This window comes from Nannospalax galili, unplaced genomic scaffold (assembly GCF_000622305.1).
Source record: "Nannospalax galili isolate Female #2095 unplaced genomic scaffold, S.galili_v1.0 scaffold417, whole genome shotgun sequence".
In the NCBI taxonomy this organism is placed as follows: domain Eukaryota; kingdom Metazoa; phylum Chordata; class Mammalia; order Rodentia; family Spalacidae; genus Nannospalax; species Nannospalax galili.
The window spans coordinates 3,094,773-3,120,574 of record NW_008340785.1 but is presented as its reverse complement, the minus strand read 5'-3'; the positions used below and the strand labels follow the sequence as shown (position 1 = coordinate 3,120,574).

Sequence of the window (25,802 nt, the reverse complement as noted above, 5' to 3'; positions counted from 1 at the left end):
TAAGCATCTTGCTAGACTTGTAAATACTTGATTTTGTGACTCTCTGCACAATAACATGGCCCATGTTAATCACCCTTGCAATCACTGTGTCTAACAACTCTATGGTACCATCAATGTTTACTAACTAAATGAATGAGTCAATTACTAAAAAAAATTGTGCAAAATAATAGATATGAAATAAAGATCTCTTTAACATCTCAATAGGTAAGTATTTAGCTTCTAAAAGGAGCCCCAGTACCTCTACTTTGTTGACCTTGTATAACAACAGGCCACTGGTATATAATACCACTCATTACATGGTGCTTCTAGGCAGAAAAAGGCAATTTCCCTGAATGTTAGAAACAGCTTCAAAACAAAGAGGGACATGAATGATGCCTCTATGTGGATCAGAAAAAGACTTCCTTTCTTTTATGGAAACAAGAGTTCTAACAAAAGTTAAGATATTTCTAAATTTCTTTTATAGTGTTGAAACTTTGCCAATATTCCTAATTATTTAAGTTAAAAACACAAACCTGAAACTGCTGAGTTAATGTACAGGCCCATCCAAGGTTCTCACACTGCTGCTATATCCCTTCTTAGGGAAACTGTACGACTTTATGTTGCCCTCAGCAGCTTCTGGGCGCTTATGTCTCTAGTTCCCACTGTAACACTGCATGTCCTCAATTTCTGTCACTGCTAATTTTATAGTAATAAATGGCATTTTGTAGATTTCTAAATTATAGTGAGCTTAAAATTATTTTTTCTATTCTATAAAAACAAATTGTTGGTGCCTCTGCTTTTCTTATTACTTTGTAAACACTCTTATGGTAGTAAATAAATAAATATAGTTATAGACTTATGCCTCTATTCCATTTTTTTCACTTTTGCTTATGGGATGCTTGGTGTGCAGAAGAACTTTTAGCTCTAACTGAACATTCTTTGTTTAACTCATGACTGGCATCATGTTGGGGCCTCTTCTTCAGCTGTCATTTCTGTTTCCATATTTTATTTACATTGAGGTTCATAGTGTCTTATTATACTTGAACTTTTTCAGTTACATGCAATAGCTCTCAAGTATGCCCAGGGAACATCTGGCTTGTTTGGGACACTTTTTGATTGTTACAGTGACATGAGGAGGGGTGGTGTACACTACTAGTATCTAGTGGGAGGATGACTCCTAAAGAATCATCCAGCCTAAAACTGTCAACAGTGCTGAGGTAGAAAAACCCTGGTTTAATAATGCAGAACTTTTTATGGTTCACCAAGACACTGAAAAGTATTTACCAGTATGACTGTACTAACAAATCACTCGTATCCAGATTAACTTCCATCAATCCTACTCCTAGTGAATCTATGCTGACCTGTTAAAAACCATCTTCCGTATTACATTTTGAAATCTCCAATACTACATTCTCCGGAGCTTTTATGAACCCTTAAGTTTAGAGAATCATTCTTTCCTGTGGATTCTAAATATATACTTATCTTTGATTTATGACTGCTTGAGATTGAATTTCTTGATATTTTCTCAAAATATTCTCATCTCCTAAAAGATACTACAGAGTCAACAAATGCTTTTAAGTCATGGAAGTATGCAAACATTACTGATGTTACTAGAATCCAGTTCTAGTATTTTGGAGATAAATCTAGTGATAAATAGAGAAAGCCATTATTTTTCTCCTTTGGTCCCAGAGTTCAAGCAAGATCTATACAAAAATATATTTTAAAAAATGAATATAAGTACTTGTAACTTGTATTCTAGGGAAAACACCAACCTGATGAGCAAGGTTAAGTGGGATGCCTCTCTAATACCATGATCTTCAGTGTCTGGAATTCAGGGGAGAAATATGCCTCAACTGGTCATTGATTGAGGATATACGAACTTGGCTTTAGCAGGTATCTTTTATCATTTTTTAAAATTAATTAATTTTTTTTGGTCTTTTTGAGACAGGAACTCCCTGTAGCCCCAGCTAGGCCTGAATGCTCTATGTAGACCAGGCTGGCCTTGAAATCACAGAGATCTGCCTGCCTTTGCCTCCCAAGTGCTGGGAATAAAAGCAAGTGCCACCACACCTGGCTATTACTTTTACTTTTTATTTCATATATGAGTGTTGTGTTTTCATTATTTCCATCCTTCCCAGTTCCCCTCCACCTCCTCCCATGCCCCCCCAACTCCCTCTCAATTTGTCCTTTTCTTAAGATTACTATTGTTACATATACGTATCTATCTATCTATCTATCTATCTATCTATCTATCTATCTATCTATCTATCTATCATCTATGTATCATCTATCTCACTGAGTCCATTTAGTGGTGCTTGTGCATACCTGTGCTTAGGGATGCCCACGTGCGATTAGATAATCTCTTCAGGAGCTAGTCCCTGGAGAAAACTGATTCTCCCTCCCTCAGCATTCAATAATTGCCTGTAGTACTTCTTGAGGCGAGACCCTGTGAAATTGCCCCCATTAACCTTGGTATGTCAACTGATTTGGTCATTATGCAGATTGTTAGACTACCATGCTGTGATGATTTCTTTGGTGTAGTTTCCCTATCTTGTCTAGGAATACATTAACTAACAGCAGGTGTCTTGCCCCTCTGGGTCTTACATTCTTTCTGCCCCCTCTTCCTTGATGTTTTCTGAGCCTTAGGTGTAGAGGCTGCATTGTAGATGTATCACTTAGGGCTGGGCACCACACAGTCACTTATTTTCTATGATCAGTCATGGAACTTTGTAGTAGTCTCCATCTGTTACAAAAAGAAGCTTCTTCGATGAGTGGTAAGAGAGGCACACTTGGTAATCTTCCATCTTAGAATAGCCTTTGCTATTAGCAGACCTCCATCTTGAAATGACCATAGTCTTTACATGGTAATCCCTCCTCTCCTCAAAATAAGATGGGCCTTCACCATAAAATCCTTACTACTTGCAATATTTTTTTTTAACACTTAAATACTTAAAAAGAAAATGTTAAAGCCACTGTGGTGAATATATATGTTAGAATACCACATGAAAGGCTGGGGTTAGCCTCTAGCACTTCAAAAGAAAAAAAAAGACAATGACTATTGGAAGTCCCTAATACAGAGGTAAGGGTAATAAATGGAAATATTATATGGAATAAGCTTTTGTAAACTCCACTCACATTAGTAAAAACAGATTATAACTACATTACAATAAAAAATGTGAAACACTGGAAATATATTCTATTTTTTAATGTTCAAAATCATAAAGATCAATATTTTTAAGTTTCAGCACCTATCAGTCAGTGAGTGTAAGGCATGCATTAAAATGATCTGAGAACAGAGTTTAGAAACTCAATCACGGTTTTCTAAATCATGGTAATGGGTATTTTGTATGTCTCCTAGGTCCTGATGATTAATACATTTGTATAGGAGTCACAGAAAGAAAGAACTTACTTGATTGTTCATGCAGACAGAATTAAGGATGACTCTTACTTCTCTTGGGACTTGAGAATATGACAGGATAACACTGATGGTTATGTTATAAGATGTAGTTAAGGTCCCTAAGCAATTGTCTTTAGGGTAATCTAAAGGGAAATCATTTCAGGTAGGCCCCACCTAATCAGGTAAACCTTGAAAAGAAGTCAGAGAAATCTGAAGCAGCCTTGGAAGACTACAGCACTAGGTTATGAGAGAAGGAAGCCAAGCAACAAATCCTAAGGACATGTTATAGTGAGCAGAGAGCAATCCCTGGCTAAGAGATGGCAAGAAGATGGGGACACTATTGCACAGCCACAGGAAATGAACACCCAGGAAGCCTGAACAAGTACCTTTCCCTCCAGGTGGGACAGCTACCTCAGCTGTCACTTTGATTTTATACCCGAGCAGAGGATCCAGTTACTGCATACCTGGACTCCTGATTGACTAAATTATAAGATAAAAACATGTTATATTAAGTCACAAATCTTTTTATTAATGTTACACATAGTAATAGATAATATACACTTATTTTTTAAAGACTTATTTAAAAAATTATGTATGTATGTGTCTCGGGGGGGGGTATATGTGCACAAGAGTGCAGGTGTACGTGCACAGAGGCTAGAAGAGGGTATTGGATCTCCTGGAGCCAGAGTTATTGGCAGCTGTCAGTCACTCAGCATGGGTGCTGGAATCCAAACTCAGGTCCCCTGGTAGAGCAGCAATGTTCTTAACCACTGAGCCATTTCTCTAGCCCACATATTCTTATTTATAAGACATTTAATTAGCTTTCAATAGTGAGTACTATTCATTTAATATTTCAATACTTACTAACTTCCTACAATGTGACAGACATTGTATCAACCGTGACATAACATTTTATTATAGTTATAGAAAGCTTATGCCCAGAAGAAATTCTATAAATTAAATGTTAAAGAACATGCAAAAACACCGTAATGAGTAGATTAACTGTCTGTTTATCCCACTATTTTATTTGGAAGGTGGACTAAATTTCATAGGACATAATAGTTATGCTCTGAGATCTGGGGGACAGTTGTTATCTTGTTATGATTCTGGCACTGGTTTATTATCTGTATCTACAGAGCTTGTTTTTAGGTTGTAATATTTAAAAGGCTATCAGGATCCATGAATTTGTGAACAGAGTATATTCATTATGCTTTCTAAAACAATCACTTTTAGACTTTATAAACTGTCCTCTAATCCTTTCCTTCTGTTTTTCTATATCTATTAGCTACCTAAAAAATAAAAATGGAAGAAATGATTTAAGTTTTTCTGCTTTATTTTTTATGTGTATGCATGTATTGCATGCATGTATGCAAGTGCACCTGTGTCATGCGATGCCCTTGGAGGACAGAACAGGGCGTTGGATCCCCTGGAACTGGAGTTACAGACGGTGTTAGCTGTCATGTGGGTGCTGGGAATCAAACCTGGGTCTTCTATAAGAACAGTCAGTGTTCTTAACTGCTGAGCCATCTTTCTAGTCCCAGACTATTTTTTTTTTAAATTTTTAATGAGTGTATTGAGTGCATGTATGTAAGTGGAACTGTGTCTTGCAAAGCCCGTGGAGGTCAGAAGAGGGCATCAGATTCCCCTGGAACTGAAGTTATGGATGGTTGTTAGCTGCAATGTGGGTGCTGGGAATGAAAACCAGGTCCTCTGCAAGAGCAGCCAGTGCTCTTTTTTTTTAAGCCAAAAAATTATAGGTTTCTTTATTTCTTCAATAAACAGGCAATTGAAATACATGGCATAAAAATAAGTGGTAAGATTATTTTAAAATGAAATGGAGAGAATAAATATTCAGTTTAATTTTTCATCTATGAGAACTTCACGATAAAAATCATAGTTTATTTTGTATTATAGACATGCTTGTTGGATCAATTCATCTGAAAGTTCCTGAAGTTGCCAATAATTATTGGGGTAAAGATTTTGTTTTTGGCCTTATAAGTACTAAAGGACAATGGGTTTATAAACTTCTCCATAACTAAATGATACAAGCTGACATAGGATAATATGACGCCATGCACTGTAATTTCACACAGACAAAGTTGTCCGAACTGCCAGCTTATTCTTGGTTAGCAGAAAACATTACATGAATTTACTTTTATAGAAACATATTTACAGACTCAGTTTATAAAACTGTAGTGTTTCTCCAATGGCAGCAAGATTAGGAGTTAGCATACCCTTTCAGCATCCTATTTTCAAGTATAAACACTAAAGGCTTATTATGGGCTTTAATCTGTTTGTATAATAAAGAGAATTATCACTTGTTAAGAACAAGTGGCTGCCATAAATTAGCTTGCATAAGATTATTCTAAGCAGTGGCAGTCACTGGGAAACCTTATAAAGGTTTATAATACAATGGTAGTCACTATGGTCTATGCAGTAACTTCCTGTGCTGACATGGGGTAGATATCTCCTTTAGCATATATACTGTCGTTTCAGCAAATCGTGTGCCACCCCTTCTTTGGGTTCCATTTAAGGTTCAAAATGGCCCTGTATTGTGCAGTCTCCCATTGCTGGAGCTTAGCCGTGGACAAGAACCCAGTCTTGAAATGCCACATTGCTGTGGACTCAAATGCCATTAACCTCAAGTGAGTAGTTAAAATTTTATTCTAGTGTGGCATCATAGTGCACTTGCCAGCAAATGTGACTACTTGAATGTAACTTGGCCATATTTGCTTTCAGAAATGGTGTTGGCCACACTGTCCTAGACTGAGACAGTTTCAGCTCAAACTCCTTGACACACACCTTAAGACTATAAACAGTTGTACTGATACTCCTTAGTGGTATTCAGTTTATCTTATCTTTTTTATTTCAAAGAGGATGACCAAAAATACAGATCATCCATATGGTAAGGTAGTATTTTGTTTGGAAAACATTATATTCCAGATAAAATAATCTGGAAATTGTTAGTTGAAGCTGATTATAATTACACATTAAAAGAGTAAGAGTGTCACATTCTACATTCAATTGTTGTACTCGATCAGTTGTTTTCTATAAGGTCACCTTCAGTTTTTAGGCTGACTTATTTTCATGCCTGTCAAATGGGTTTAACTCCTAAGTTCTCATACTTGGCCAAATTGGGGGTTTATCCTGGGATGTTATCCAACAGGCACTGAAGAAGAAATCTCTCCCTTCTCAAAGACATTCTCTGTCAGGGACTGATGTTCATCCACATCTTTCTTAAATTGCTGGTAAAGCTGCAGAGAAGACTTGAAATCTGTAAGACTGGACCTGGGTGGAAAACCAAGGTCAGCAATGTCTGTGACATTATACAACCAGGGGATCAACTCTTCCAGCTGAGAGCAAAATGCCTACATGCACTGAATCAGAGAGGCTTTTTCCTACTCCCCTGCTTTCCCGGGAAGCTTCTCTCCAGGATCTGGCTCTGAGAATGGCCACCTGTCTGACAACAGCTGGCAAGGAAGGATGTTTTCAGCAGTCCAGATAAAAGGGCCTGGCTGATCACCAGACTGCTTTCACCTGTGGAGTCCTGGGGATGGATGGCATGCAGGAAGCAGGGGTTCTGACCTTCAGACCCTTGGAAGGCAGTACTAGAAGGATGCTGCCTTTGGGTTCATTGTGGGAAAAGCTGGCCTATCACTGTCTGACATTTCCCGGGAGTTTTGTCTCTCAGCAGCTACAGGGTCACAAAGGTGGGAACTGTGCCTAGACAGGAAACCAAACTTCTCTTGGTGTTCCAGAAGACCACTACCTATGGAGGAGGTGGAGGTGTTTCTGCTAGAGAGCTGAGGAGCACGCGGGTTCTCTGTGGACTTCCACTGTGAGAGGAGAGGGAAACCTGAGATGTGAGGCTGCTGGCTGAGGTTTAGGAACTGAGGTAAATCTACCGGGGATGGGTCATCTTGAATACTGGCATCCTATCTTGACCAAACAGCTGTAGTTCTGAGGACATTAACACTGAAGTATGTTCTAGGAAGCAGAAAGCTTGGTCTCCTCCACCTCACTCCAAGCCTTCGTACATCATGAGCAGCTGAGACTGCCCTGCCAGGGTCCCAGACCCCAACCAAGTTTAGTCCTCTGGTCTATTCCCACAGCAGTTAGTGCTCTTAACTACTGAGCCATCTCTCCAGCTCCCAGACTAGTTTTTTAAAAGTTCAAGTATATATGGCTTGCAAGAGACACATGTAAGCATAAGACTAAAAACCAAATGATGTCAGTTGGTCATAATGGTGCATGCATTTGATTCTAAGCACCCAGGAGGCAGAGGCAAGTGGATCTCTGTGTGTTGGGAGGCCAGCCTGGTCTATGTAGTAAGTTCCAGGCCAGATAAGCTTAGTGAGACCTTGTTTCAAAAACAAAACAAAACAGGACAAAAAATAAATAAAACTGAAAGATGTCCTTATCATCTCAAACTAAAAAAAAAAAGTCTATTTATATAACATCAAAAAATATAAGCCAAAAGTATCATTCACTACATAGCTAAAATAATTCTTTTTGTAAACATATATACATATATATATATATATATAAAATAAACCTTTAATGTACAAAATAAATACTGTATGAATCTTAGGGAAAATAAGCCCACCATCACAGTATTAGCTTTTTTTTTTTTAGCAATTAATAAACCATGAGGATAAATGTTGGAAAGAATATAGAAAGTATGAATAATTTAAAACCTTGATTTCATTAACAGGCATGTAGTTTCCACGGCATTAAACAACTGAATCAGATCATTAAATTTCTTTCTTGTTCTGGGTCACAAAGTTATAATGAACAAGTGTCAAAAACTGCTTTCATACAACTCAAAATTTATAATTACAATGCAATTTAGTTTAAAAGAGAATTTTCTCTTCACAGAACAGAAAAGTCTGTGTCCTACTTAACTTCAGAAGGCTAGTATAACTATTGGAAATCATGGACGTACCAAGCAATCGTACTTGAACTCAGGTTCAAGACTCCTAAAGCAAATATCAGTAATCTGATTTTGTGTTATAAGTAGATAGTATTCATGACCAGGACCTATTCTAAAAATTCGAGGTTTAGTATAAGAAAACTGAATGATATAGGGAACCACATTAATAGGCTGAAGAAAAATGTTCTTAATACTCACAGACCGTTCACACCTATTTAAGATTTTTTTAAATTAGGAAACTAGAATTAGAAGAGAATTTCCCTGACCTACTAAAAGGTATTTGCAGAGTGCAACTCTAGAGAAGCATCCTGGCTAACAGGGAATGTGGCTCTCCTTCCCCTGAAGATCAGAAGCAGAATAAGAATCTTATCTCTAGAGGTCCAAGTCAGCAAAGCAGGACAGGAGAGGGGAAGCAGATGCATGTGAAGTAAGGAGCCAAGCAGACTGTCCGGGAGCCATTCCAACATGGCACCAAAGCATTAGTAGGACACTGAAACATAATTGAAAATGTAGCCAGGAGGAAAGTCAGTTACATATTTACTGGAAGTCTTCTCAGAGAAATTACAGTATGTAGGTCAGAAAAATACTTAGATAAACCATTTAGAATTTAGAGGAAGCCTGAGAGGCCTGCAAGAGAAACAGATGGCCACTGGAGTGCAATCTAATGAGAGAGCAGGCCATGGCTGCGCTGCTGAGGAAGCACAACTGTGAAGTAGTCACTGAGCTGGGACTACAGGTTGGGCTAATGTCAGGGTCTACATTCTGACTCTATCATTCTCCAAAGCAGTGCCTGGTACTTTCTCTGGATAAATGTTTAAAAACAGATCATGAACACCGAGTGTGAACTATAGCCCACTCTGGGGCACGCACACCCTTTGCTGTGGTTTCTATGGGTAGACACGGAGTAAGAGGAAGACAGCACTTGAAGACTGGTCGGAGAGAGGACACCAGTGAGGTAGAAAATCTGACAAGATGAGAGGTGTCAAGGACTGAGTCTGACGGAGCTCACCCAAGAAAGCAAGCGAAGGATGAACTGGGAAGGAAGAAAACCAGACTAATGGGAGGGATTCTAGCAATTGCTTCAACCAAGACTCAGAAAGAACTAATGTCATGATTTATAAAGTTCTTTCATTTATTCTGCTCATAATTTTTTGACTTGTAACATTTTAATTCTATTCTATCCTTGGCCTTGTATTTCCTAGGCTTAATATTTTCATTAGAAATAAAAAAGTTATTTAAAAAGCCACTATCTAGAACTTAGAAAGTTTCTCTCTCTTTAAAAGGAGACAAGTTAGAGAAGACTATTCTGCAAAATACCGGAGATGCTGCTTTTGCTTTCTTTCCTGCTTTGCTTTGCTCTCCTCACAAACATCCCGGTTTAAGGATTTCGATAGCAAATTTTTACTCAATGGGTTAGTAAAAGTGTTTCATAACACTTTTAGTAAAGTGTTATGAAAACTTCAGCATCAATTTCAGTTCTCTGATGATCTTGTTCATCTACCTACACAGTGTCACCAGATTATGTTACTATTAATGTATATACAGTGTAGGTGACAGGCCTAAAGAGCTCTTGCCTCCTGATTGGCTGAAGTCAGCTTGTCTTCCAGCACTTGCTTTAGGTTGTCTAGCTCTAGTTGAAGTTGATTTTTATCCTCTTCCAGATTTAGTTTCTCCATTTTATAATGTTCTTCCAATTCCTTAGAAAAAGAAATTTTTAAAAATTAATGTCTGAAATACTATATACGTTGAAGACTCCAAGAAAGACAATCCTGTTTATATTTTAATATTTTGCTCTTCCAATTAGCTTTGTCCTTAAATAATAGCAAAGTTAACCACGGCTCCATTTAATCCTCAATGGGTTAGATTTTATCATTCTGTGAATCTATAGGTTACAATATAGTATTCTGACATAGCCATTAGATAATGTTTTTAAATCATGAGAGTATGTGACCAGTTAAGTGATAGAAGAAAACTAGAAAAGTGTAATACAAACAATAATTTGATGAGATAAAGAAAACAGTCTAATTCCTTTTATACTTACTTTTTTATACTTACATATATAAGTTCTTATAACACTTCTGGAGTTCAGTTAACTGTGGAATGTACTTAAGAATTAACAAGGACAAAATGAAGGCAACTGAACAGTAAAACTAGTAAACAGATACCCACTAAAGAACTTAACTATTTTCCAGGTATGCTATTTAATACATGAAATACAAAGGCAGTAAGGCAAGGTATGGTGCCTGCCTTAATAAGCCACAGTACAAAAAGTAAAATCAATAAAATTAGACATATATAGACAATAGGGGAGTCTTTGGATGGGAGACTGATAAATTTGGAGGGGAAGCCTTCAGCAAGAAAGCAATTCCTAAGGGTGGTTTTGAGAAGTGCACCAGCAAAAACGGTAGTAGAGAGGCAGGGAATGTAGCATTCTAGGCAAAGGAAAAAGAATGTGCTAAGCACTATGGAGGTACTTGGAGGCACATAGCATGTTACAAGCAATATTTAAATAGTGTAAGGGGAGAAAAAAAGTCACTGATAGGTTGTGATAGGGATTAGCATGACAAGCCAGGAGTATGATGATTTACTAGGAGCACCCATAGGCCTCAGTGTACAGTCAACACACAGCAGTGATATATTATGGTGAAAGCATTCAAAACAAAACCCATAAAAGGAAAGGTACATGTGAGGAGTCTACAGGACGCCAGGCAGGAGCTTCTGAGGGCCCTCACACCATATAAGCGAGCCTCCTCTAGCAAGCTGTGGCAGTAGTCTAAAATGCAGTCTGCAGGGAGGCTCCTGAGAGACTTGGGGCCCAGGTCTTTCTTACTGGGGTCTGGTTGCATAGATATCTTCTTGCAAATTTCCAGGAAGAAAGAAGGTGTTCTGCATAAATCACATTATTAATGTGAACAGTTTAGGCACAGTGAGCTTGTCTTTTTAGGGAAAGATGGGCATTTTCCTGAAACCCAATCCCTAATTGCCAGCCAAGGGCTAACCTGTTTTTTAGAGGATAGCCGTCTCAGGCCTGCTACATCATGTCTGCACAGGCTCCTTGCATACACTTTCAGATGGTGTACTGCAGTTAAAAGGGAAAAACAAGCTTTTGGGTAGGTAAGTAAGAAATGTAGAAATCATCTTTAGCTAAGTGCTTTTTAAAAAGTAATTGGTTGTGAGCCAGGCATGGTGGCACACACCTTTAATCGCAGCACTTGGGAGGTAAAGGCAGGCAGATATCTGAGTTTGAGGGCAGCCTGGTCTACATAGTGAGTTCCAGGCCAGCTGGGGTTACAATGAGAACCTGTCTTAAATAAAAAAAAAAAAAAAAGAGTAATTGGTTATTAGCAAGAAAGACCATTCTGGAAAGAGGCTAGTTTTAGCTTATACATATGGACTGGACAGGCAACAAGGGAAAGAAGGAGCAAGTGGGGAACAGGTTATTTTGATAAAAAGGTACAAACAAAGCACACAAGAATGATCAAGTCACCTGTCTGATGGCAAGCATGTTCGAAACAGGCTTTGAAAAATATAAGTGGGCTCAGACAGGGTTTTTTTTTGTCTTTTTGAGACAGGGTCTCTCTGTAGCCCCAGCTTTCCTGGAACTCTATGTAGACCAGGCTGGCCTCAAACTCACAGAGATCCATCTGCCTCTGCCTTCCAAGTGCTGGTATTAAAGGTGTGCGCCACCACGCCAGGCTCAGACAGGTTTTAAAAAAATTTTTTTTTATTTATTATTTTTATTTTATGTGTGTGAGTTCATTGCCTGCACGTGAGTGCACCCGTGTTGTGCAATGCCGTGGAGATCAGAAGAGGGCTTCAGATTCCCCTGGAACTGGAGTTAAGGACGGTTCGTAGCCGCCATGTGGGTGCTGGGAATTGAATCCGGGTCCTTTGGAAGAGCAGTCAGTGCTCTTGACCACTGAGCCACCTCTCCAGCCCCTCAGACAGGTTTTGAGGTGGCTCAAAAATTAAAATTAAATGGGCAAAGGGATGATTAGGAAAAATGAGATAGAGATAAACGAGGGCTTGCTTAAAGAAACTAAAAACTGGACAGTATCCATTTAAAATGGTATATAAGTATGAGAAAGACATTCACTATCTTGAGAAATAGCATGGCAATGATTTCTGTCTCTGGCTATATGAACACATAAGAGTGAGGTTAGACAGAAGTAATATTCTAACAGAAAAACATATATATTTTAATTTTTACATCTTAGATATTTTTCTAAACTATGTCATAAAAGGAAGGAACGTTAAGGCAGATCTAAATTTATGTTCTATCTATTCCACTTACCAGGTTTGTGCTTCTGCAAAAAATCATTTAGGCTTATTAAACATAGTATCCTTTATAATAAAAATAATACTAATCTCTAAGTTATAAGTATTGACGTCTGTATCACAGGAAAATGCTTATAAACTGGAAAGTCTTACTATATAAAACACCAGGATCCTTGTTAATGAACACCTATAGGAGGTTTTTAAATACCTTGGGGTTGGACAGAACTGTAATCTGAGTTTAAGGCCTCACTGATTCTTTTTTTGTTTTATTTTTTGTTTTTGTTGTTTGTTTCTTGACAAGGGTCTCCCTATTCCCAGCCTGCCTGGAAGCCACTATCCACATAGTGGAAGACAAGCTCACTGGCCTCAATCTCACAGAGATCCATCTGCCTCTGCCTCCCAGGGGCTGGGATTAAAGAACGAGCACCACCATGCCTGGCAAGGCCTGACTGATTCTTACAAATTGCATATTACTGAGCACATTCCCCTCTAAGTAAATAGTGAGTAACAAACAAACAATAGTACAGTCATAAGGATTAAGTGAAAAAAAATGTGTAAAACATGACTGCAGTATCTGACACATGATAATAAATACTAGTAAAATCATTTTTTAATGTTTTTAAATTAATTTATTTTTACTTTGGGTATATTAGTGTTTTGCCTGCAAGTATATAAGTATACCATGTGCATGCAATGCCCACAGAAGTCAGAAGAGGGCGTCAGATCCACTGGAACTGGAGTTACAGATGTTTGTCACCATGTGGGTGCTGGGAACTGAACCTGGGTCAGTAGCCAGTGCTCTTAACTGCTGAGCCATCTCTCCAGTCCCACTAGTAACATTATTGATTACCACAGCTAGGATATGTCTGAATACTCAATACCTGTTCTCACTTGATCCTTACAGGAACCCTATAGGGCAAATCACATCCTCTTCTGTCAGAGAAGGTGGCAGAAGCATAGCTTTCAGGTCCTCACTACAATAGCCAGTATGCAAAGAGCACAGGATTGAGTGCATCACATAATTTGCATGTTCACTGTAATACTGGCTGTAATGTAGTACTAACAATCTGATTATTTAAGTAAAAAAGAAAAAAATCCCCACAAACGCATGAATAATTGCCCAGGGAAGGAAGCTATATACTAGGAAACATGTACTTTGATGAGTTATGGCTGCCTGAGGAGTACAGCTATCTCAAGAAAAGGAAGCTCAAAGAGAGCATTTCTGTTATGGCTTGTGTGAAGTAGTATGCCTTACAAAAGTTTAATAAACTACACCCCTGTCAAGAACCTCAATGGAAGCTGGGTGTGGGGGTGCATGGCTGCATTCCCAGCACTTGGCAGATGGAGGCAGGAGGATGGTGATAGGCCAGCTTGGGCTTTGTAGTGAGCCCATGTCTCAAAAGGGAAAAATACTTTTCACTTTTACATACGTTACAATTTGAACTATGATTTAAAGAACACTGACAAGATAGGAGCCACGAAAATGAAGTATATTATCCCCACAATATAGGTCATTTTGGACTTTTACTGAACTCTCATCCGTTTAAACTGCAATGATAAATTCTTACTTACCATCTGCAGCTTTTTCTTATCTCTACTTGCACTGCTGTGGACAGCCTCCATCGCCATGTGGTGCTTCCGGGCTAATTCTTCCAAGGTCTTAGCATGGGCCTCGTTTAATTGGGTCACCTCCCCTTCCAATCTATTTTGCAGGTTTTTAAGCTCCATCTCATAATATTCTTGCTGGGTTCTCTTTGCTTCATTTACTTTCTTGAATTAAAACAAATAAGATCAAGAACTGCCACCTGCTTTTTTCATTAGTGCTATTAATGTCTGAACACCTTATACACATCTAAACTGGAATGAACTAATTGCTTTGGGATCTAAGACTTTGAAGCCTGATGATAGATCATTAGTATCTCAAAGTGGCATGGTGGATGAGGCAAAATTATATATATATATGAAATTAGTTTATTACTATTTTTTTATGTGTATGAATGAACTGCCTGCATGTATGTAAATACACCCATGTTGTGCAATACCCATGAAGGTTTGAAGAAGGTGTCACATTCCCCTGGAACTGGAGTTATGGCCGGTTGTTAGCCATTATGTGGGTGCTGGGAATCAAACCCAGGTCCTCTGCAAGAGCAGACAGTGCTCCTATCCACTGAGCCATCTCTCTAGTTCCCAAAATAAAGTATTTTAAGTCAAGAAGTAAAATAGACTATTAGTATATTAGAATCAAATATGAGTTGGTATGACAACAAGCTTAAGAGTCAAAGGCATCCTGTATGTTAAAGTAGTATACAAAATGACTTACAAAAATGACTACTCAAATTATATTATTCATAAAATTGGGAATGCCAATTATGTACCTCTTAACCAATCATAGTTCAGTGACAAAACGGTCAAAAGACAGAGGCAATACAGCTTTATGAGTTCTATGAAAGGGGTGTCCACTGTATGTTTCTAGAGAATACAGGAAAAGGGTCTAACCTGGATGGGCTAGGAAAGAGTATGTGGTGGGGGAGGTGGGGAGAAAGGGAAGGAGAGACTATATGAAGCAGCTTGGGAAGAGAAAACACAGAGCTGGTGATGACATGGTCTCCCATTTAATTTTTACAAGTCCAGAAGGTATCCAAAGATGAGAAAATGTCTAATCTAGGTCTCTTGTAAAAAGCCTAGATTCATAACCATCTGTGTTATCTTCCAAAGCATTTTGAAAGACAAAGAGGAGAATGCAGTGATATAAATGGGAAAGGGGAACAATGGACAGGATGGTTTAACAGGGTGGGGAATGAGAACTTAGGGAAAGAGAGGGAGCAAGAGGAAAGTGATGCTAAAGGCCTTTTGAAAGAGTCATACAGAAACCTACTATAGAAGCTTCTTTTAATATAGACATATACAATATAAAAAGTTTAAATGTAGTTACCCTATAATAGTGGTTGCATAGCCCTAATAGTTATCACAGGTTAGAAAATGAAAAGCACAGTGCTTAGAATGGATGCCCTGTTTTGGAGTTCTTGATCAGAGATCCCAAAGACCCTCAAACAATACTGGCTGTTGCCACTGCATTTGGTTACCCACCAGAACTTGATGGTAAGACCCTGTTGCCAAAGACATGACATACTTGAGCCACAGAACAAATAAGGAAAAATCAAGCTGATACTGATCTTGAACATTATACATGTTATTGGCAGAGGAAGGTAATCACCAACCTTACTTGAGCTGTGACTCCTGTGAGCTACATAACAACTGGTTTGGAAAATATGCCCACTAGTGCAACAGTGACACAAATGTTATGGGAGTGACCAACCACCTTCTAATTGAATTTAAGGCCTGCTTCACAAGATGGAAGATATTGTTATCAGGGTCACAAGCCATAGGGGAGAACTTAATACTATCATTCTGAAAATAGACATAGTATTAAACTTATACCTAAATATACCTACAGATTAATGTCTCTCTCAACTCTCATTAGAGAAGGTTCTTCTTGCAGCAGATGGCAATTAACACAGAGACAACCGGTCAAAATGTGCAGAAAATAAGAGTCTGGATAGTGCTCAACCCTAAATAAGACACTTAATATCACACCCTCTCCTCCCAAGTCTCAGGGATCATTTTGGAAGGGGGGCAGAAAGATTGTAAGAGTCAGAGGTGGTAGATGACCACAAGGCAACTTTGTTGTCTAGACACCACAGGGTAGTTATACATATGAACCCACAGCACTTATGACAGCATGCACAAGACCTGTGCAAACCCAGGCCAGGCAGAGGCCCAGCATGGGCTGGAGAGGTGGGCAGGAAGCCCCAGGCCTAGCTGAGGAACTACTGGCAACTGATAGATGCTAGGAGAGGGAAAATCAGTTTTGCTTACTGGTGTGATGCCAAATAGGTTGACAAGACTCCAAGGGATAGATCCAAATCTACCCCAGAGCATTCAGGAAACACAGATTAGACCGATAGGTCTTTAAAAACTAACAAATAATAATAGAGGGCATGAAGTAGGGGGTTAGTAAGGTAGGGGTAAGGGGGGAGTCTGAATATCATCAAAATACACTGTATAAAATTCTTGAATTAATACAAATACTTTTAAAAAAGTAACTAACCAGACAACAAAGTTGGAAGGGACAGAAGGTCTATGCAACTAACTCACATGAATACAACATAGGCTGTATATGCACAGGAACACGAAGTAAAGAAGAGTGTTGGGCTTTGAAGTCCGCAGGAGTCAGACAGTGAGTCTATATTAAAGGATTTGGTTTTTGTCCAGGAGGAAATGAAACAATCACTGGAATTTAAGTGAACTGGAATGTTTTATTTGACTTTGTATGTATGAGTGGTTTGTTTGCCTGTATGTAAGTGCATCCATATGTGTCTGTGGAGGCCAGAAGGTGGTGTGGGATCCCTTGGAATTGGAGCTAAGGATAGTTCTTAGCCACTATGTGTGCTGGGGACTGAACCCTGGTCCTCTGCAAGAGTAGCCATTACTATTAACCACTGAGCCATCTTTCCAGTGCCTTTTTTTTTTTTTTGAGACAGGGCCTCCCTTAGTCCTAGCTGGCTAGTCTCTGCCTCCCAAGTGCTGGGATTAAAGGTGTATACCACCATGCCTAGCTGAGTGAAATATTTTTCAAAAGCCATAATCTTGGCAACAGGCTATTGAGCTAAACAAAGGTAGGGAGAGAGACCAGGAGGTTGTGACTTCTATCCAGAGAAGCAATTACAGGTATTTAAACTTAGGATCAATGAATGGGAATGAAGGGGGAGGAGGTACTGAAAATATATAAAGGGAGTCAAACCCACAGGACTTAGTGACAAATGAGGGGATTGAGCAAACAGCAATCAAGAATAACTTCTGCTAGTGGTTGAAGAAAGGGGTGCAGTAAACATAGGCTTTAGAAGGGAGAGAGTTATGGCATGCTGACATGACATGTTTATAAAAACTACAAATAGAGTCATTGAGTGGAAAGTTTGCTACGTAAGATTCAAGTAAAAAAGAAAGCTTTGACCAGTATCTATCAATTTTGTAAGTATCACTGAACAAATGACACTTGATGTAACTGGAATGAATGAGTAGGTGGAATGAAATGAAAATCCTGGCACCATCTTGTCAGGCTGGTCTTACTGTAGCTTGCAGGGTTCATGGCTATGGAACCTAATAGCTTGCACAGCACCTTCTCGCACTATGAAAGCTAGTCAATAGGGATTCGAGTTTCAAATCGGTACTGGCTTGAGTTCTCCATGTAGGAATGTGGTTCAGTTGGCGAACACTTTTATAGTGCATACAAGGCCCTAGGTTCAATCCCCAGTTCAAATAAAGAAGGACGACAGGGAGGGAAAGAAAAGAAGTTTCCTAAGAGTATTCTTCATTAATAGAAAAGTATGTCTAATATATAATAAAAAATATAAATTCTACTGAAGTAAGAGTTAATTCAGTATCTGGCTTAAAATAGATTGAAATGTCTTAAATTTTTACAATATGGATTACTACCTAAATATTTTGAATGTATACACACTATCTAGTCTACTCTTATACCTTATTTCTTTAAAGTCAACACGAAAAATCAAAAACAATTACTAGACTAAGAAATGTATTGTTTTGTGAATAAGATTAAACACTAAGTATTTCACATAGGAATAAGGATTATTCCATTCCGGAACCTTCTTTCCTATCACTTTACCTTCTCTAGTTCCAGGAGCTGCTGCTTCTGTTCTTCATCCAGATTCTGTGTTCTGCTTTGCAAAAAAGCTCTTTCCTCTTCAAGTTGACATAATCTTTCACTGGCCCTGGATTTTTCATATTCCAAATCTTTAATTGTAACTTCCTGGGTCATTTGAGTTGCTTGAAGCATTCCAATATGACCTACCCCCCCAAAAGATAGTATCTTTAATTCATAGATAGTTTCCTGTGATATAACAGGAAAGCTCAGCATGCACAAGTTTTTTTTTTTTTTTTTGTCTTCCTCACTGTAGAAAGGAAATATTTACCATGGGACTACGTCTTGCCAAATTATAATCACTGAAATTAGAAAGTTCATTTTCGTATCACTGATGTTGCTCCCCAGTACCGTCCCACTTAATAAAAAAGACTGCAAGCTGAACATGCTAAAGTAGAATAACAATTCAGCAGCTCATACGAAATCCTCCTGGGAATAACTAAAGGAAAAAGGATGTGATGACTAATACCATGGAACCGAAATGAGCCATTTCTTCTTCTCCTCTCTTCTCTCTCTCTCTCTCTCTCTCTCTCTCTCTCTCTGGAAGAGTATGTAGATAGGGAACAGAGGTGCTAGACAGCAGTTTTGTTACAACTGAATTTGTTTTATAGACAAGAGACTAGATTAAAAAAAAACAGAAAAAGGTACTGGGTGTGGTGGAACATGCTTTTAATCCCAGCACTCAGGAGGAAGAGGCACACGGATCTCAGTGAGCTGGAGACCAGCCTGGTCTGTATAGCAAGTTCTGGGCCAGCGGGGGCTGCAGAAAGACCCTGTTTAAAAAAAACAAACCAAACGGAACCAACCAACCAACCAAACAAACAAAGCAAAAACCAACAAAACAAAATGAAACAACAAAAGAGAGCAGGAAGGTTATGAAAGAATAAATGGCAGTAAATTGAGTAGGGATAGTGGGGGGACAGTTAGGAGTGGATATGATCAAGATATATTGTTTACAGGTTTGAAATTGTCAAATAAATAAAACATATTCCATTAAAAATGGGTGAGGAGAAGAAGGCAGAGGCAAAGGGAGAGAGATGTGAAATACAGAGTATAGGAACAGTCTCGCAGAAAGCATTGGCTTAAGGCAGTGATTCTCAAAGAACCCTGGATAAGTAGCACCACTTATTTGGAAACTCTCGTCATAAAAAAATCACTAGTTTATGAGCAGGTATATTCATCAATGAGCCAATCAAAATCAAATGGGGTCCTGAAACAACTTTGCTGGAGACACTGGGACAAAAAGCAATTTCAGACCTGATTTGGGTAAGTCATCTCCTCTACTACGGGCTTTGAAAAGTACACAGCCACTACAGATCTGTGACTTAGCTGTGGTGTGTAAACAGACCTTCATTAACAAACTTCATAAAATGAGGTCCTGCAGGTCATATACAACACAACCATTCAAATATTTGGTAATCTTTATAAGAGACAAAGTCTTTAGAGTGCTGTATTTTTCTATATCCAACATATCAGTGGTTCTATCTGCAAATTTAAAATTTTTCTATAAAAATATATTCCTAAAAACCAAAAATTCACCTTGAGGCAGGATAGAAGGACAGGAAAATTATCAGAGCATGGGAAGGAAAAGGAGCCACTCAGTCCAGATTCTAGCTGAGGACTGTTACCAATCAAGAATTCCAGTGCTATTAACATCTGCTGTAAAGACTGCCTATCCAGAGACAATGATCCTTTCATATAAAGATATTTCCAAATAATAATGTTAAAACAGCAATGAACCCTGCTGAAGGCCGGAGCTATGTCACCTTGAAAGTGGTCCTGTTCCTTTCTCAGCTATTTTCTGCAAATGTCACAATCAAGACTAACATTTTTTAACAGTAAAAGTTTCCTGTGACTTAGGATATTACCTTCGCTTATCATCTTGGCTTAAATTCCTTAACAACTCTAAAGTTTACAACTGGAAAACCCCCCAAATCCTATGCATGACATAGACAATGAAGGAAACTCTTCCCTGAGACACTCACTACATGTGGCTGTCTGATTCTGTCCCTGAGCACCTCTATTTCTGTTAAAGAACTACGTATAAATCTGGGTTAAAAAAAAAATCCCTTCTGATAAACAACTGTTTCTTACTAGCTCATTGTGACATTACTTTCTGCAACAAAGCCAAAATATCTGGTTTAACCCGAGTGTAAGTCTCTGAAAAGAACTCAGATTGCTGTGGGTGGGGGGTGGGTGGCAGTGTGGAGCAGTGTCTATGGCCTTGCCCCAACCACTGCTGAGAAGCTTATCATTTGCTTGTTATAATCAGTAAGATTTTGGAGGCTTGCTTTTGTTTGAAAACCAACCAACCAACCAACCAACCAGAGATCGGGGCTAGAGAGAAGGCTGGGCGGTTAAGAGCATTGACTGTTCTTGCAGAGAAGCCAGGTTTAAATCCCAGCACCCACATGGTGGTTAAACAGCTGTCTGTAACTCTAGTCAGTGTGGAGTGAATTCGGGATGTTGTTGGAGGGGGGTGGCTGGCAGTGTGGAGCAGTGTCTATGGCCTTGCCCCAACCACTGCTGAGAAGCTTATCATTTGCTTGTTATAATCAGTAAGATTTTGGAGGCTTGCTTTTGTTTGAAAACCAACCAACCAACCAACCAACCAACCAACCAACCAACCAACCAACCAGAGATCGGGGCTAGAGAGAAGGCTGGGCGGTTAAGAGCATTGACTGTTCTTGCAGAGAAGCCAGGTTTAAATCCCAGCACCCACATGGTGGTTAAACAGCTGTCTGTAACTCTAGTTCCAGGGCTCTGGTGCCCTTTTTTGCCCTTCTTGGGTACTATACGACATGGTGCACTTACACACATGCAGGCACAACACGCATCCATATAAAAATAAATAACAAACCAATAAATTTTTTTAAAAAACAAAAGGAAACAAACAAAAAAGAGTCCAAATAATTTCAAAATATCAGAAGAAATTTTAAATATTAAATGAGAACTTTAAAAATATTTAAATACTGTTTTTTAATTATTTATGTATTTTTGATTCTTTGATAATTTCATATATTTTGATCACATTCAGACCTCCTTCATCATCTCCACCCACACCCTAATATATCTCCGAACTTCATGTCCTCCATACACACAGTGCTTGTGATAACATGCACAAGACCTTTGTAAGCCCAAGCCAGACAAAAACTCAGCATGGACGGGGGAGGTGGTCAAGAAGCCTCAGGCCCAGCTGAGGACTACTGGCAACTGAACAGGTGCTGTGAGAGGGAGAATCAGTTTTCTTTAAGGGTGTGATATCTGATAGGTTGACCAAATATTCTTTTAAATGAACAGTGAAGTGCTGGTTTTAGTTGAACACTACACAAAACTGTGGTTAGACATACTAGCTTTGAGGACAAGATCTGAAGCTTGTTGTTGTAAACGTTCTCGGGCAGCTGCTAGCTCACTCTCCACTTCTTTGTGTTTGCTTAATAAGGCCATTTCTCCTTCCTTGGCATCATCAAGCTGTTTCTGAAGAACCTAAGAAAGATTAAATAGCCATAATCAAAATGCAAGAAAGATACTAAGCTAAATAATTTATTTAAATCACAAGCATCAGCTTTCTCTTATTGGAAAGTTCTGTGAAACTAGGACTACCTAGTTTTAAATCTGTAAGATGATACAACTTGATATTGTCACAGTCGTATGACTCAATTAGGGAAGAATATTCTACCTTTTCTAATGCATTCAAATGTTCCACAGATATTAAAGACACAGCTATGAAGCTTTCTATACAAGTAGAACAAAACTTGTAGAGGCTTTTAGCATTTGTGCTCCCTCTTATTGAATTCTGGTTTAAAAAGCAATTGATTTTTGTTCAGTTTCTAAACAGCAAATAATGAGGGAGACTGTCCTTAATGGAGAGAAGAGGGAAAAATGTAATTAAACCCTAAGCTCAATATTTTAACTCTCCCAAGCCACTTGTGGAAACACTAATAGTTGTTTAAATAATACCCTTTCATAAGTAATCAACAAGGTTTTATGCATATCTTTTAGGGCCCTTGATTTCTGAAATTCTATTTCATTCCTCACAAAGGCAAAGGCAAAGGCAAAAATGGGGGAGGGCTTTAAGAGGTAGGAATGAAAACAAGCTGAGCCTAAGCCAGCCAGGCTGTTCGCCAACTAACAAAATAATACATTTAAAAGAGAAAATTGGGGCCTGGAGAGATGGCTCAGCAGGTAAGTGCTTGCCATGCAGTTATGAGGACAGGAGTTCAGATCCCCAGAACCCAGTAAAAGCCAAGTGGGCATGGCAGCCTCTTGAAATGACAGAGCTAGGGAGGCAGAGGCTGGGAATCCACAGAGCAAATTGGCTAGGCAGACTAACGGAAATGGTAAGCCCTGGTTCAGTGAAAAGATCGCCTCAATACAGAGGAAGAAAGCAATCAAGCAAGATACTTGTCACCAACCTCAGGCCTACACAAAACACTCATGCTACAAAAAAAAGAGAAAACTAGAAGAAAGGGTCAAGTCGGTCAAATGACCGACTCCTCCCTCACCTGTGCATTGTTCTCTGCTGCAGCGAGAGCCATCTGCAGCTTTTGGCATTTGTCAAGAAGACTGCCAGCTTCATCCTGCACCATCTGTAGCTCAGTTTTTAATTTTCCTATGGTTTTCCGTAAAACTGCTTCTTGTCCCTGAAATTCTTTGCGAAGATCAGCTTCCTTCTCCCTGCTAGCCTGCAGGCTTTCAGCTGTGAAAAGTTGTGACCTTTTCAAATTATCAAGCTCACGCTCATAAAATGTCTGAGCTTTATTCAACTTGCCTTCATAGTCCTCAATGAGCCTTTTCTTTTCAAGTCTCAGCTCTTCAAGGGTGCTGTTTAAGGCCTCCACCTCCACCCTATGCAGCTCCTCTGTTTTCTCCTGTCCTTTGTTCACTAAGGCACTGTGGTCCTGCTGCGACTTCAATAGCTCGTGGACTTCTCGTTTGTGAGCTGCTTTCAAATCTTCCAAGGCCGATCGTCTGTCTTCTTCAAACTGTACCTGGAGCTGTCCAAAGCTCTGTAGTCTCTCTTCGAATTTCCTTCTGATCTCTTCCACTTCTCGGGACATAGTTACTATTCGCTGGACGTGCTGGGCTTCTGCACAAAGTTGCATGTCCTCAACTCTGTGCTTATAAGCTTCAAATTCTGTCAATGCTTGCTGCTTCATTTTTATGTGATCTTCCAAAGATGCTTCTAGAACTTGAATCTTTCTCCGAAGGTCTGACTCTTCTGTTACTTTGCTCTTATATTGCAGTATTTTTTCTCTTGTTTCTGCAAGAATTTGTTGGATTTCTTCTTCGTGAGCATCTTTGAGGGCTTGAATTGCAGATTCATGTTCATCATTTTTAGTGTTCAAAGCATATATTACCTGCATAAATTTGAAGAAGGGAGAATTCAGCACACCACATTTTTATATCTCAAAGTTAATCTTTCATTTGGACTTTTTCTATGTATATCATATTGTTTGTGATAAACATTAAATGCTGAAACCTCATGCAATTGTTTTTTTACCCACAGACTGTTTTACTTAGCAAATTTCTATCTTAGCACAGACCTCTAAATTGTGATTTTAAAACACTGAAAATTGGGGCTGGAGAGATGGCTCAGCAGTTAAGAGGACTGACCGTTCTCACAGAGGACCCAGGTTCGATTCCCAGCACCCACATGGTGGCTATGAACCGTCCTTAACTCCAGTTCCAGGGGAATCTGACGCCCTCTTCTGACCTCTGTGGCACTGTACGACATGGGTGCGCTCACATACATGCAGGCAATACACTCATACACATAAAATAAAAATAATAAATATTTTTTAAAAAAAGTTGAAGATTAAATAGTGATTTTAAAACATTCAAAATTACTAAGAGTGGTGCACACACCTATCAATTCCTAGGAGAGATGGCTCAGAGGTTGAGGCACTGACTGCTCTTGCAGAAGACTCAGGTTTGATTCGCAGCACCCACGTGGTGGCTAAAAACCGTCCTTAACTCTAGTTCCAGGGGAATCTGAAGCTCTCTTCTGATCTCCACAGCATTGTACAACATGGGTGCACTTATATACATGCAGGCAATACACTCATACACATAAAATAAAAATAATAAATATTTTTTAAAAAAAGTTGAAGATTAAATAGTGATTTTAAAACATTCAAAATTACTAAGAGTGGTGCACACACCTATCAATTCCTAGGACTCAGGAGGCTAAGGCTGAAGGATGCAAAGTCCAAGATCAGTGAGTTCAAGGCCATCCTGGGTTATACAGAAAGACACACAGTCCCTCCAAAAAAGTATTCAAAAATAGCAATGAATACTACAAATATAAGAGAGGAAGAAAGGAACAGAGGCCACTTGACCAGAGAAAGTTCTTTGTATAACCCGGGCCAGCTAACTGGGGCTGGAAAGGAGATGAGAAGAAAAATCTGCCATCATCCGTGACTTCCAGGCAAGACAGGCTTCACCTATTTACAGGTGTGGAAACTCTAAGTATTAGGTCTTCCCCAAAGTCCCTCTTACATACTAAATGTCACATTTAAATATATAAAAGTTTAAAAAGTTTCCTTTTCTAGTTCCCTTATAGTTTGATCTTGTTAAGGGTTTAGAACTGTTTTCTGTTACTATGAACCAAAGCTGCTGTGTTCTAAACTAAGAAGTGAGTGGAAGTTTCTCTTGTAATTTAAGAAGTCACTTAAGTAATTTAAACCTAACTTGGGCTGGTGCCTCTGCAATTCCACAGAACACTAGTGAGCAGTAGTGGTTCAGTTTGAGGAAGCCACAGATCTATAGGAACCCAAAGGGTAGGTCGCCTCCCATCCCCACCATCCCTGCGTTCTAGAACATCCTATGGGTATCTCAAGTGGACATGGTCCTATGGGACTGAACTCCGTCTTTGAGATCTGATCCATCTCCAGATAGATAGCAAAACCCTGTCAGTAAGAAAAAGAAAAGAAAGGAAAGGAAAGGAAAAAGGAGGGCTGGGGAGATGGCTCAGCCGTTAGGAGCACTGCCTGCTCTTGCAGAGGACCCAGGTTTGATTCCCAGCACCCACATGGTGGCTAACAGCCATCCGTAAGTCCAGTTCCAGGGGATCCAACATCTTCTTCTGACCTCTGTGGGCATTGCATGACATGGGTGCACTTACACACATGCGGCAATATGCTCATACAAATAAATGAATGAATGAATGAATGAATATAAAAAAAGGAAAGGGAAGCCAGAGAAGCCCATTGACAAAGATGTCAAAAGCAAAGCTGGTGTAGACCACAGGCCTCAAGTCTTTCCAGGGCAGCTCTGCTCTGAGCCTCCACTTCATCTTATTAAGGGCCTAATCAAAGAAAATAGAACTAAAAGACACAGACTTCCAAGAGAACCAAGTCACATCTTTAGTACCTTTAGTACACATCAAAGTATTAAATGAAAAGTGATCTTAAAAAGAAAATGATCTTAAAAAGGACCAGCATATGGAGGGATTCCCTACTTGGGGAATGAAACAGGAGAGGGAAGCAATATAT

The 25,802-nt window shown here is 39.1% G+C and overlaps 1 protein-coding gene across 6 annotated transcripts in view; it reads right to left on the bottom strand.

The window, feature by feature from the left end:
• Fam184a (family with sequence similarity 184 member A) overlaps positions 1-25,802 on the bottom strand; it is a 143,719-nt gene that overhangs the window by 52,497 nt on the left and 65,420 nt on the right. For all 6 annotated transcript variants that reach the window (XM_008835772.3, XM_008835775.2, XM_008835774.2 and 3 more), the window contains exons 2-6: positions 22,812-23,666; positions 21,657-21,792; positions 18,271-18,452; positions 14,160-14,357; positions 9,884-10,006 (exon numbers count right to left, since the gene is read on the bottom strand). In XM_008835772.3, the coding sequence (XP_008833994.1) occupies positions 9,884-10,006; positions 14,160-14,357; positions 18,271-18,452; positions 21,657-21,792; positions 22,812-23,666 (1,494 nt within the window). The remainder of the gene's footprint in view (positions 1-9,883; positions 10,007-14,159; positions 14,358-18,270; positions 18,453-21,656; positions 21,793-22,811; positions 23,667-25,802) is intronic.